The sequence below is a fragment of the Podarcis raffonei genome, chromosome 1 (assembly GCF_027172205.1).
Source record: "Podarcis raffonei isolate rPodRaf1 chromosome 1, rPodRaf1.pri, whole genome shotgun sequence".
NCBI lineage: Eukaryota > Metazoa > Chordata > Lepidosauria > Squamata > Lacertidae > Podarcis > Podarcis raffonei.
This window is the reverse complement of record NC_070602.1, coordinates 83,412,915-83,426,105: the sequence shown is the minus strand read 5'-3', so window position 1 is coordinate 83,426,105 and position 13,191 is coordinate 83,412,915. Positions and strand designations below refer to the sequence as shown.

At 48.1% G+C, this 13,191-nt stretch overlaps 1 protein-coding gene across 1 annotated transcript; it reads left to right on the top strand.

Moving 5' to 3' along the window:
- The first annotated feature begins 3,578 nt into the window (after positions 1-3,578).
- PPP1CA (protein phosphatase 1 catalytic subunit alpha) lies at positions 3,579-11,975 on the top strand. Its single transcript, XM_053399774.1, has 7 exons — positions 3,579-3,868; positions 6,791-6,922; positions 7,887-8,117; positions 8,398-8,502; positions 9,998-10,221; positions 10,445-10,579; positions 11,573-11,975. Exons 1-7 carry the CDS (start codon positions 3,814-3,816, stop codon positions 11,681-11,683), a joined length of 993 nt encoding a protein of 330 aa, XP_053255749.1. The 5' UTR covers positions 3,579-3,813; the 3' UTR covers positions 11,684-11,975.
- Positions 11,976-13,191: the final 1,216 nt, after the last annotated feature.

Below are 13,191 nucleotides of genomic sequence, written 5' to 3'. Positions count from 1 at the left end.
AGGCAGTTAAAAAGTTAAATATGGAGTCGAAGTGGCCAAGATATTGGGAAATTCTGGAAAAGGAAGGGGACAAACTGAGATTGCAGAGTTTTGAGAAATTAAAAGAGAAGGTGAGAGATTGGTTGCACTATCACCAAATAAATGAAGTGTTTAAAATGGACAGTAAAATTGGCTTCCAGGTGGAAAAATCAAAATTGGAGACTGAATTGTTAGAATCCAGTACTAAGAATCTGTCAAAAATGTACAATTTGCTGCTGAAATGGAATACACAAGATGAAACGGTTAAATCAACTATGATTAAATGGGCTCAGGACATTGGTCATAATATTTTGTTTGCTGACTGGGAAAAGTTGTGGACCACCGGGATGAAATTCACGGCATGTAATGCCTTAAGAGAAAATATTATGAAAATGATTTATAGGTGGTACATAACCCCAGTCAAGCTTGCAAAGATTTACCATTTGCCTGATAATAAATGTTGGAAATGTAAAGAAAAGGAAGGTACATTTTTTCACCTTTGGTGGACGTGCCCGAAGATCAAGGCATTCTGGGAAATGATCTATAATGAACTTAAAACGGTATTTAAATATACCTTCACTAAGAAACCAGAGGCCTTTCTCTTGGGCATTGTCGGCCAAGGGGTGTTAAAGACGGATATAACTTTTTTTATGTATGCTACAACAGCAGCTAGAATACTTATTGCGAAGTACTGGAAGACACAAGATCTACCCACACTGGAAGAATGGCAGATGAAGGTGATTGACTACATGGGCTTGGCAGAAATGACGAGCAGAATCCGAAACCAGGGAAGAGAAGCAGCGGAAGAAGAATGGAAAAAGTTTAAGGACTATTTAAAGAAATACTACAAAATTAATGAAAGTTAGAATGATGTTGGACTGGAAAGTAAATGGTTACTATTAGCAATGGTTAAGACAAGGAGAATAAGGAAGATTAGCTTAAATTTAAAGTAAAATAAGGGAAGATTTGCTGAGTAATTGATTAGAATTTGGAATACAGAAAAGGGAGGCATGAGGAAGTCGAGGAAGAAAGGTTTAAGAAATTAGGATATGAAATGATACTTGTTTTTTTTTGTTGTTTTGTTTTTGTTATTGTTTGTTTATGTATTTGTCGTTGTTATGTTTTGTTTGTGTGACTATAAAAACTGTTTAATAAAAATATTTTTTTTAAAAAAAAAAGACAGCTGAGTTTACAGACCAGAATTGCGACGGACTTTCTGCTGTCCAGTCAGGGAGGGACGTGTGCCTTAATAGGTAGCGAGTGTTGTACATATGTGACTGATCAATCCTTAAATATCACTGGACATTTGAATAATATCCACGAGCTAGCAGGGAGACAAAATGAGATACAACATGAGGGACTATCTGATGTGGACTTGTGGGGATGGTTGCCCAAGCTGGGATGGCTCCGACAGTTGCTCAAGGTTATATTTCTTACTGTCCTTATTGTTGTCCTTTGCATCTCAGTACTCTGTTGTACTATACACTGTGTTACTCCTTGCTGCTCTCTCATTCGCTGCCCTACTCAACCTGCCCCTCTTTCCCTCCGAACCTATTCCCGCTCACACAGCACCCCTGTCTTCCCTGAATACGTGCAGATGAGACACTTGGGAGAAGGAGAATATGAAATCACAGGAGTATAGGGTGCGGAGAAAGGATTTGCAAGTTCTTACAGAACTTTAATGCAAATCTATCTCCGAATGGTGGACTGATACGGAAGGAGGGGGGGTACCTTCCCTCATCCCTCCGCCGGCCACCAAAGGGTCCGAGGAGATGACCTCGACGGCGCCCAGCTTTGCCCTGACCCCTCAGCCCCCAAACCGTTACACAAGCACCACACTCATAAATGGCCACATAAATAAAGTGGGTTTCCCTCGCTCTATACAGGCGAAATAAGCCCACCATCTTTCCTTAAGCCTCCCTCTCGCTCCATTTCTAACGTGGGTAGACCGTGTCGAATTGTATCCACCATTCACTGTAATGGCCGCGCTTTATCCAATCAGAACCATGCATTCGCCGTGCAGAGCTAGCTCAGTGAGCTCCTGCACGCCTCATTTAACCTCTTGACAAGCTGCTGACGGCTCTCTGCTGGGAGAACAATGGAACCGAAACTCCTGAACTCCTGAAAGTGTCAAATTCTGCAACAATGTATCTATTTTGTTTCCGACTTCAATTATCAATATGGGAATGGACTGGAATGGACTGAAAACTTCAGAAATTCGTATAAAATCAACCATAGCACCGATTTCCTTGGTTCTGGTGTCAATTGACTCAGTTTCTTCTGGACTTTATGACACCTCCCCTGCCTCCATAATCCTTCGAGCGAGGAGTCACGTACGCAGGAAGACCCTAATCCAGTCAAATCACTCTGCCCAACCTTTCCTCCGGGCAATGCCAGGTGGTAGACTTTACATACTTGGACTATTGTCTTCCCATCACCGGTGATCAGGAAGCGCTTATTCGCGCATACCTTCAACTCTGCATAATCCCCCCTCCCTCCTCCATATGTTAATTTGTGTAACCCAACCTCTCCCTAAAATATTCATGATGTAATCCGTGTAACCCAACCTCTCTTTAATGTCTTCATGACGCAAATATGATGTATTTTGCACTGTATTCTGGGATATGGAGGGAAGTTTCAAAAACTCAGGTCACCCCTTGCTCGGGGTTCAATCTCGTCTTGAACCTGTTGCGCAATAAACTTGGATCTTCTGCAGTTTGCTCCTGTGCCCGGCTGAGCTCATTTTCTTCCGCAGGGACCCGCGGACTTAGTCCGATGAGCTGGGTGGCAGAGCAGCCTCGCACCCAGATTTTTACCGTAACACGGCTAAACAAATAAATGCCTTTCATGTGCTTATTTTGTAATCTGTGAAGCTGCAGCCTGGCCTATACTCAAGAAAATCTATTAAGAAGTATAGATTCAGGTTTGCCCTCCTCTCTTGGCATAGCGTCCTATGGCTCCAACTACTTTCCGTTCCTCAGAATTGGGGAAACTACAACCTGGAAGTGGAACGAAAATTTCCACTCTAGCAGATTCTCATAAAAAGCAGCTGGAGAGAGGCCAAATGCAAAGCCCCGATTTGGACTTTAGTGGGTTTATACAGTATCCTACTATAGTAGTGCACCACATCAATGTTGGGTTTCCTGACTCCAATCCTCAGAAAACAGGGACACTATTCTACATCTGTAGAATGTCCCTATTTTCTGAGGAATGTTGGAGGGTTAATATTCCTATCTGTAAATGGGGTGGGGGGGTGGGAGATGGGGACTGACCTCACAGGTTAGTCGTGGAAGTGAAAACGTTAAAGCGTTGCTCATGTTTTCTTTTACATAGATACAGTACTGTATACGTATCCTCTTGGAAATAAGTACTATGGGAACCTCAGCGTTCCGGGCACTTGTGACGCCGTTTCCTCAGCCGCCTTAGGGAAGGCTCTGGGGCTGAAAGAGAGAAAGGCCGCCGCTTCCCTCTTTGTGGGGAGAGGCCACGGCTCGCGCAGTCGCAGCTCGCCGGCTCCAGGGCGCGCGCTGATCCCTCCGGCCTGTAGGTGGTGGTGGCGGCGGCGGCCGCCGGGGCCTGTGCGCTCGCGTCTGCCCTTCCTGCTCGCTGCTTCTTTCGGCGGAGGCTCCTCGGCGAAGAGGTAGAAGAAGAGCCGAGCCGGCGCTGCCCCTTGCTCTTCGCCTGCGCTGGGACCACCGAGTCGGGCCGGCGGGAGGGGGCGCGGAAAGAGAGAGCGGCGGAGGGAGAGAGAGCGGAGCCCAGGCAGCGCAGCTTCCTCTCTCCAAGTGGGCCGCCATGTCGGACGGCGAGAAGCTCAATTTGGATTCCATCATCGGGCGCCTCCTGGAAGGTGAGCCGCGGGGGCCGGGCGCGCAGCGGGGCGGGGGGACGACCCTTGCCGTTGGCCGCCGCCCCGCGAGGAGAATTGCGCGCGGGGCTGGAGTGGGCTGCTGGAGATTCCCGATCGCCCTCCTGCTCCCCTCCGCGCGCTGGAATGCGCGGCGGAGGCGCCCCCGCTCACGCTGCTGCCTCAGCCTCCGCCGCGAACGTGCGCGGCGGCGAGAAATCCGCGCAGACCCCTGCACTAGCTTTGCACCCACGCACGCAACAGCCACTTTTGCGGGGGATGGGGGGGGGAGATGTCTGGTGTGAGTGTGTGAGCTGAACCATTCTCCTTTGTCTTTTTTTTGGGGGGGGGGAGGTTCCCATTAGGTATATCACCAGGGTAAGTTTTGCGTGGATTCAGTGCTCCTCACGCTTCCTCCCCGCCCAGTCCACTCCTGTGAAACTCGCAACTCAAGATGCTCCCCCCACCACCACCCACAAAGTGAGGCTCTGGCGTGAACTTCTGTGGAGGAAGCAACGCTGTTAACGCGCCGCAGGGAAGGTTGGGTTACTAGAACTAAATGCAGTAAGACAGCCGTGATCTCGCGTGGGCGCCCTCGGACTCAACTCGGAGCTTCCCCGCTCCGCGAAATCGCTGCTGCCCTCTTTTTGCCGGGTGCGGCTCCCTCCTCGCGGCTTCCCGCTAATAATAATAATAATAATAATAATAATAATAATAATAATAATAATAATAATTTTTTATTTATACCCCTCCCTCCCCAGCCAAGGCCGGGCTCAGAGCGGCTTACAAGCAATAATAAAAACAAGAAGAATGATTACAACTTAAAAACAAAAATAAAATACAACATTAAAATAATGGAACATTAAAACATTAAAATGTAGCCTCATTGCAGGAGGAGAAGGAAAAGAAAAAAGAAAGAGAGGGAGGGAGGGAATCAAATTGGCTCCAAGCCAAAGGCCAGGCGGAACATCTCTGTCTTACAGGCCCTGCGGAAAGAAATCAGATCCTGCAGGGCCCTGGTCTCATGAGGCAGAGCGTTCCACCAGGCCGGAGCCAGAGTTGAAAAGGCCCTGGCTCTGGTTGAAGCCAATCTAACTTCCTTAGGGCCTGGGATCACTAGGATGTTGTTATTTATTGGACCTTGATGCTCTCCGTGGGGCATACCAGGAGAGGCGGTCCCATAGGTATGAGGGTCCTAGGCCATGAAGGACTTTAAAGGTCAAAAGCAGCACCTTAAATCTGACCCTGTACTCCACCGGGAGCCAGAGCAGCTTGAAAAACACTGGGTGAATATGCTCCCATGGCAAAGACCCCGTGAGGAGCCTCGCTGCAATCCGAAGCGGGCAACTAGCAGGATGGAGGCTTGGCGAGGGGAATTGGGGGCGACGGCGCCTCCAGAAGGGCGTGTCGACGCCCGTGGGATTTCCTTGCGCCCGCGTGTCGGGCGGGGGAGCGCCCCTCGCGACGTAATGCAAACAATGACGGCAATGGAACCCTATTGAGCGATTAGGCAAGCATTGCGAGCGTGGGAACCGAGCTGCTCCACAGGCACCGGCGAGGGGAGAGGGAGGTGCTGTTCCTCTTTACGGGGAAATAGTGTTGCTTTTTGGCTCGGCTTTGTGGGCGGGGTGGAGCGCAGGTGACGGCCCACCTCCGCCTGGGCGACAGTCAGGACCTGGGGGCGGGGCGGGGCGGATTCCTGTCCGCTCTCGCAGGCGGCTACTGTAGCCTTGGATCCGCGACCAGAGGCCCCCGAAAGGGGCTTGTCCCTAGCAAACCTCTCCACTTCCTCGCAGGTGGATCTGGCCAAGAATCTAGATGGGGCATTGCGCTGGCAAAAACCCCCAGGAAGAAACTAACGACCCCAAGCCTCAGCATGTTTACTTGAGAGTAGGGCCCACTGAGTTCAGCAGTTGGGGAAGACTGGGGTTGTAACCACTCCAGGGAAAGTGCTGTGTTTTTCCTGGCCAGCTAGATGTATACCTGTGCTGGTGCGATGAGATTTCAGTTTGGCTGGGACTATCCTGAACCACTTCCTTGTAAGGTAGGATGCTTCTGTTCCTATTGCCCAACTAGAGGATAGAAACTGAAAGAAAGCAGCTGTGTACACAAGAACAGGCAGTCAGAGTTAAGCTTGCTTGGGTTTGCCCAGCAGGCCTTCACCTGGCATACTAGTATTAGTCAGCATTGGTTACTCATAGGAACATAAGAAACTGCCTTGTACGGAGTTGGACCATCAGTTCATCTAGCTCTCTGATTGTCTCCACCGACTGGAAGCAGCTCTTTTGGGTTCCCTGGAGATGCCAGGAGTTGAACATGGGATCTTTTGCAATCAAAGCTGATGCTCTGCTTGCGATGCGGGTTTAATGAGAAAAATAATTCCTTTAAACAGAAGTCGCCACCTGCATTTTTGAGATTTTTGGACTCCTCCTAGTGTCTTGTAATGCTTCTGTACCAGAGGGTATAGGTCAGACTGGCAACAGACTTGCGGGGGGGGGGCAGGAAAACTACCAGCCTCATGTCTGGCAATGAGTAACGTAGGTGCTGGAACAGAAGTCAAGCTAAAGTAAATAATGCAGATGTGGTGCAGCTTTAGGCCTTCTAATGTGATAAGCGAAGATTTCCAGTACTAGCCTCTTGAGGCACTTATACATTGGTGGACTTCAAGGGAGCTGGCTTCGCATGTCCTGCCCAACTCTCCCTGCCATCCCAAAGTCAAGAATGCAGCTCTGCCTCTGGTGATGTGACAATCTCCATGGTATGGAGAGGAAGTAAATAAATTTCAACGGGGCACCAGGACTGTTTCCAGAGAGGAGAGCACTGGGAATGTCTCTGTGAAGGAGGTGCGAGTGGGGAAGACTGGTGTTTACGAAGGATGGGGCGGCATATGTTGCAGATGTCAACTGGCATGTTTTGGTTTTCCAGTGCAAGGCTCGCGCCCGGGCAAGAATGTGCAGCTGGCCGAAAACGAGATTCGGGGCCTGTGCCTGAAGTCGCGAGAAATCTTCTTGAGCCAGCCCATCCTGTTGGAGCTGGAAGCCCCGCTCAAGATTTGCGGTAAGTTTCCACCTACTGTTTAGTACAGCCGTTAGCCTATAGTTGCTTAAGGGGGATAAATCTGAAATGCATCTCAATATTTTGGTAAACTGGGAATGCCTATTTCCCCCTCCCCACGAGCGGCTTTTGTTCATCATACTTTTATTCAATCATGTATGTATGTATGTATGTATGTATGTATGTATGTATGTATTTGTTAAGTTCTGCCACATCTGTACTGTTTTTGGAGATGGGTGGTAAGTTAATGCTATTGTTTCTGCTTCAGTCAAGGTCCTATGCTAGTGGGGCACTGGCCCATGGCCCATTTGGTTTGAGAGGCCCGCAGACCTCCCCTCTAAGACTGCAATCTGCCTGCTCACTCTGTAGGTCACTTAACCTCGTCACTGTCTGCCAGTGATTAATCTTCATCTGATTTCCTGTTCATTTTGGTTTCAGGCAAGTTGACATTAGGAAGGGACAAAAGTCATAGGGAGGTGCAAATTAAAAGTGGCAGAGAAGGTGGCAGAAGTCAGAAGAAAGTGAGCAAAATGAAAAGGAAAGTGAGAGGGAGACAGGCAATATCAGCAGGTGAAAGGAAGTAGAAGGAGGGGAGAAGATGAAGAAAGGAGGACAGTAATATTTGAGAATGTAAAGAAGCAGAGAGGAAGAGGTAAGGGGTGGGGCCAAGAGTGGAGAAGGGCTGGGGCATGAGAACATGGAGAGGACAAAGGGATTCCCTGGTACCCTGTGCATAAGACCTCAGTAACCTGGACCTGGACCTGTGCCGCCGCCTCTTCCTTAGAAGCACATCAGACCCTTGCAGCTGAGAGGAGGAAAGAGGATCATCTGCATTTGTACCCTTCTTGGTATCTTGCTCTCTCCCCTGCTCAGAACAAGAGAGAGCGGTGTTATGATCCGTCATACATTTCCAACAGTTCCATCAGTGCTCCTCTTCTGTTATCAACTGCCCCCTCCCCTTTTCCAGGTGACATCCATGGGCAGTACTATGACCTGCTCCGACTCTTTGAATACGGGGGCTTCCCCCCAGAGAGCAACTACCTCTTCTTGGGCGACTATGTGGACCGAGGGAAGCAGTCGCTGGAGACAATCTGCCTGCTCTTGGCCTACAAGATTAAATACCCTGAGAACTTCTTCCTGCTGCGGGGGAACCACGAGTGTGCCAGCATCAACCGCATCTATGGCTTTTATGATGAATGTGAGTGCAAGGCTCCTATTTAGAACTGTGGGTGTGCAAGTGTGGAGGGTGGAGAGAGGATAGGGATGGGGAACCAGAGGACCGGGGTCTAAATGTGGCCCTCCTAACCTGTCAATCTGGCCCCCCAGCATCCGTCTGTCCTTACAGGGATGCTCTTCTTTCTCTCCCTTCCCCCTGCCCCTGCCCCCTACACTGCAGGAGCATGGCTCCTCAAAATAGGCCCTTCTTTCTCTCTCTTTCTCTCCTTGCTAACGTTTCCCAATTCCCCCACATTTTGCAGGTAAAAGGCGCTATAACATCAAACTGTGGAAGACCTTCACGGACTGCTTCAACTGCCTGCCTATCGCTGCCATCGTCGATGAGAAGATCTTCTGCTGCCATGGAGGTGGGCCAGCCCCAGAAAAGATGGGGATTGGGTTGGAGGGGAGAAAATGCTGCTCCTGCTGCCTGGTGGCAGGTACTGGTGACTGTGTTTGTGTGGCCTGTCCCAGGTGGTTTGCAACCAGCATTGTCTCTGGAAAAGAACAAAAGCTGCTGCAGCCAAAGGCCATGGGAGCAACCTACCTTGGAATTAGGTGCCTTGGCGCATGCTGAGCTGGTGCTCTTCCTTGGGGGGCAGGCAGAATAAAAGCCCGGGGAAATGTTGACATGAATGGGAAGAAGGTCAAGACCTTTTACAAGGGTTTCCTCATTTATTTATTTATTTGTTTTTACTGTGGAGTTTGGAGTGAAGGCTTCCCCAGGTCTCTTTTGGCCCACTGGGAGAGCATCAGCTCAGCACGTGTTTGGCAGGGGTGGACTGGATTCGGGCTTGCAGGATTTGTTTTGTTTGTTTATCAACACCACAAAATTCAGTAACTGGAGGCAGGTGGAAAATAGTGGCTGCTGGCAGAGGCAACTGCCTCCTCCACCCAGCGAGCTCCACATTCTGTGACCTGCGTAGACAAGTACACATTTGCAGCTGGGTTGCTCCAGATAAGGGAGTCCAACACACAGGTTTAAAACCATCCAATAGAGCTGCACAGACCTGGTTGATGGCAACCAGTTATTATTTATATTTTATAGGTGAGGAGCACGGAGTCTGAGAGACTAGCAATTAGTAAAAGGCCAGGCACGGAGGAGACTTTTAAAAAGAAGAACATGCAGCTTTAAGGAACTGTGTGCAATCCTAAGCATATTTAGGGAAATAGGATGCCAAGGATTGAACCTGGTGCTCTACCTACCACTGAGCTAAGGATTGCTGCCGCTGAAATATTTACAACTTGTCCATGGATCAGGCATGTAGGTTTGCAAACGGCTGCAGCCTCTCTCCTTTTTTTTGGTGCTGTTTGTAAATAATGAGGAATCGGAAACCACCATTGATCCTTACAAATCATCCAAAAATTTACCAGGCTACCTTCTGCGCACTCATACTGTAGGATAATTCCATTTAGCTTTTCTTTCTCTGTAATTTCCTGATACTGCTTCTTTTTTCCTTCTTGCAATGTGACAAGACATAAGGTAGCAGTTGGGGTTAGTTAAGGGAAGAGTATAAGTAGGGGGGCAGGCTCAGCCCTACCATTAGGCAGAGTCAGGAGGCTGCCATGGGGAGATGGTACTGGGTGATGTAAAAGGGCAGCAAATGGCTGTTTTGCTTTATTAATAGTTTTAACTGTAGGAGAGGTTTGTGTAATTTTTCTGCCTTGGGCGCCAGAATAACTTGGCTGGCCTTGGGTACTATATGCCTTGACTCAAGGAGGGGGTGGGTGCCATTTGCTGATCTGCCTCAGGCAGCAAAATGGCTTGAGCTGGCCCTGGCAGAGGGTGTAAACTTGGCACAACTCCCCTCCCCACCTGCTGTCCCTTGGCAGCATTGACAGTATGTATACCTTGTTTTCCAGGGCTCTCACCTGACCTCCAGTCCATGGAACAGATTCGGCGGATCATGAGGCCCACGGATGTCCCTGACCAGGGACTGCTCTGTGACTTGCTCTGGTCCGATCCTGACAAAGACGTGCAGGGCTGGGGCGAGAATGACCGCGGGGTCTCCTTCACCTTTGGCTCAGAAGTTGTCGCCAAATTCCTTCACAAGCACGATCTGGACTTGATCTGCCGAGCGCACCAGGTTGGGGCACTGAGGCCGCCCTGGAAGAGGGGAGGGTGTCTGTGCCTGGGCTGTGGGAGTGGGAACAGGAGAAGAGCCCTGCTGCATCAATCAAGGGCCCATCTAGCCTGGCCAAGGGGAAGCCCACAAGCAGGACATGGGGAATATGTACATATTTATGCCTTCTTCATGGTTAATTCTCTGCCCCCTCCCTCTGTTTCTCTTTGTCTTCCCCCTCCAATAGGTGGTAGAAGACGGCTATGAGTTTTTTGCCAAACGGCAGCTGGTAACCCTCTTTTCTGCCCCGAACTACTGTGGGGAGTTTGATAATGCAGGCGCAATGATGAGTGTTGACGAGACTCTTATGTGCTCCTTCCAGGTAAAGACTATTGAGCATAGCGCTTCCCTCTTTTCCTATTACCAGTACTCTACCCTCTTCTGATAGTGTGTAGGTTATAAAGGAGGATAGAAGCCTTAAAAAAAAAAATAGAGGCAGATTTTTTGGTGATCCACTCTCCTGATGCTGGATGCCACATAAGATGTGTGGGATCTCAGGATATGAACATTCCTCTTTTGATTTTAAATGTATCATATAAATTATCTGTCCTATTTCAAAATGGTTTTCTGCATGCTAAATCGCTTATCAGGATATGTTTCTGTACAAACGTGAACTGGGATGCCCAAATAACCAGCCTTCTGGGGCTACAGTATTTTATTTTTTTTATGTGAAACTTGTTTACATTCTTCCATTGGGAGCTCTTCCAGTTAGCTTTTGCCCAGTGCTCATCTAGAGCTCTGTGCTATTTTTAACTAGGAAAAAAATCCCAAAGCCACAGGGTGATATTTATGGAAGAAATTCAGTGTTGCACTCTTCTAATTGTTCCATTAGCACAAACACCCCTGGGTGCTGTATTGAGGGGAGAAGGGAGAATGGGATATAAAAACCCCACCGAGGCAGCTTTTACAGTACATTTTATTTATTTATGTAAATGAAATACAGTTACCTTAAAACGATAGTATAAAAGTGATCATGAAACAATTAAAAGAACAATAAATAGATGAATTAACACTGTATTTTAGCTTAAAAGATTTAAAAATTATGCCAAAATAAGCAGTATCAAAAAGCTACCAAGAAAGAAAACATGTATTGAAATAGATTAGGTCTTAAATAGATTAGTTCTTTAAACAGGCCTTAAGTGCTGAAAATCTGACTTGGAGGGCTTCAGTCCTTGTTTTGTTGCTTTGATTATTTAGCATCTGAACGAGAGGTAAAATGGGGTTGTGGGTTGCAATGAGACACTAAACCTTTACCCTGAAACTAATCTTTTCTCTCCTATTCCCTTCCCCACCCCTCATTTCTTGAATTCTACAGATCTTGAAACCGGCTGACAAGAATAAGGGCAAATATGGCCAGTTCAGTGGATTGAACCCTGGTGGGCGCCCAATCACTCCGCCACGCAACTCTGCCAAAGCCAAGAAGTAACTAGCCCTGCCTGCCCCCCTAGCTGTAGGTGTGGGGCCCAGGCTGTCTTGCGTAGCGGTTACACTGTACAGCGGCTGCTTACCTCCCTAGGGCCCAGCCATGTAACTTTTTTTAAAGAAAACGGCTGAATAAAAATTCAATACCAAAAATTCTGCTCCCCTGGGATTGGGGATGTCTTTATTTTTGGGGGTATTTTTGATTGACTTTTTTGCCAACTTTGTCCTGATGTGTGCTCCCCCCTTTCCCCATGGGGGGTTACTACATCTTTTTGAATAAACATGTAAGATTCTTATGTAGCTGCTCCTTTGTCGACTGTTTGGGGAGAATAAAATGAATGGGGCTGCATGATGCGGCTTGGAGGATGAAACAAGCTCTCCTTAGGAGGTGTGGAGGAGAGGATGTTGGAAGGTTCAGGACAGATAAAATGAAGTCCTCCTTCCACAGTACCTAGCAAAACGGTGGAGCTTGCTTCCATTAGATGTAGTGGTGGCCAACAGCTTTGATGGCTTGAAAAGGGGATTAGGCAAATTCATGGAGGGTAGGGCCTGATAGCTGTAGGTGACATGCCTCTGCAGTACCAGCTGTTGGGAATCTTAAAGTAGGGAGAGTGCAGTTATGGGCTTCCCAGAGGCATATGGGATGCTGGGCCAGATGGGGCTTTGATGCAGCAAGGCTGCACACACATTCTTAGAAATGGGAGCAAGTTACACGATCAAGACGAAGCATCTTAAAAGACATCTTGCCCTCTGTCCCCAATTACCTTTCCATATTTCGCCTGCTAAAATCCCCTTTGCACTTTGGCTGACATGGAGCCATTTGTGACTACCTTTGCAGGATCCTCTGCTTACCAGTTTTAAGACTTTCATGTTGAAAAACTGGCTTGCTTCGGTATCTCTGTAGTTCAAGTTTTCTTCACTAACCACCACCTATATCTTACTCTCCACACCTACCTGCATTGCCTGCAAGCTTTAAATGGAATAGAGAAGCTGAGCTATGCAGTGGCACTATGTGGTAAGACAGCCCCTTTCGTAGAGGCATGAAGGCTTCCTAGCTCTGAAGAGCATAAGTGTATGTGGCATGAATAGCATAAGCTGCGCAAGGGACCCTAAAGATGCAGAAACGGTCCTCATTTTAGATTCTTCTATATCCATTAGCTCACACAGACCAGTGGATTGGGAATCAGTAAAATACTGTGTACTAATGCACCCAATTTAGATTCCAGTAGGGCTGTCCTGAAAGCTCCCATGATACTTTTAACACATGATACTCCTAACAGGGTTATGTAACACCACCTCCTCACCGTAAGCTGTTTAAGGGAGCCTTTCCCCCTGCCTTCTTAATGTGAATTGGTCCGTTGTTGCTTGCTTAATCTCTAGATAAATCCTAAGCCACAGCACAGTTATCAGCAGTTTGTAGGAATTTGCTGTGGTCCTCAGCCAAGGCAATCCTGCGGGGCTTAAGCAAAAAGCAAGGCAGGACACAGGAAGCTGTGCCTATCCAGTAGAATA

Coding starts and splice junctions, on each gene's coding strand:
- PPP1CA (XM_053399774.1), top strand. CDS start 3,814: ATGTCGGACGGCGAGAAGCTCAATTTGGATTCCATCATCGGGCGCCTC. Junction 6,923..7,886: donor AGCCCCGCTCAAGATTTGCG/GTAAGTTTCCAC, acceptor CCCCTTTTCCAG/GTGACATCCATGGGCAGTAC. Junction 8,503..9,997: donor GATCTTCTGCTGCCATGGAG/GTGGGCCAGCCC, acceptor CTTGTTTTCCAG/GGCTCTCACCTGACCTCCAG.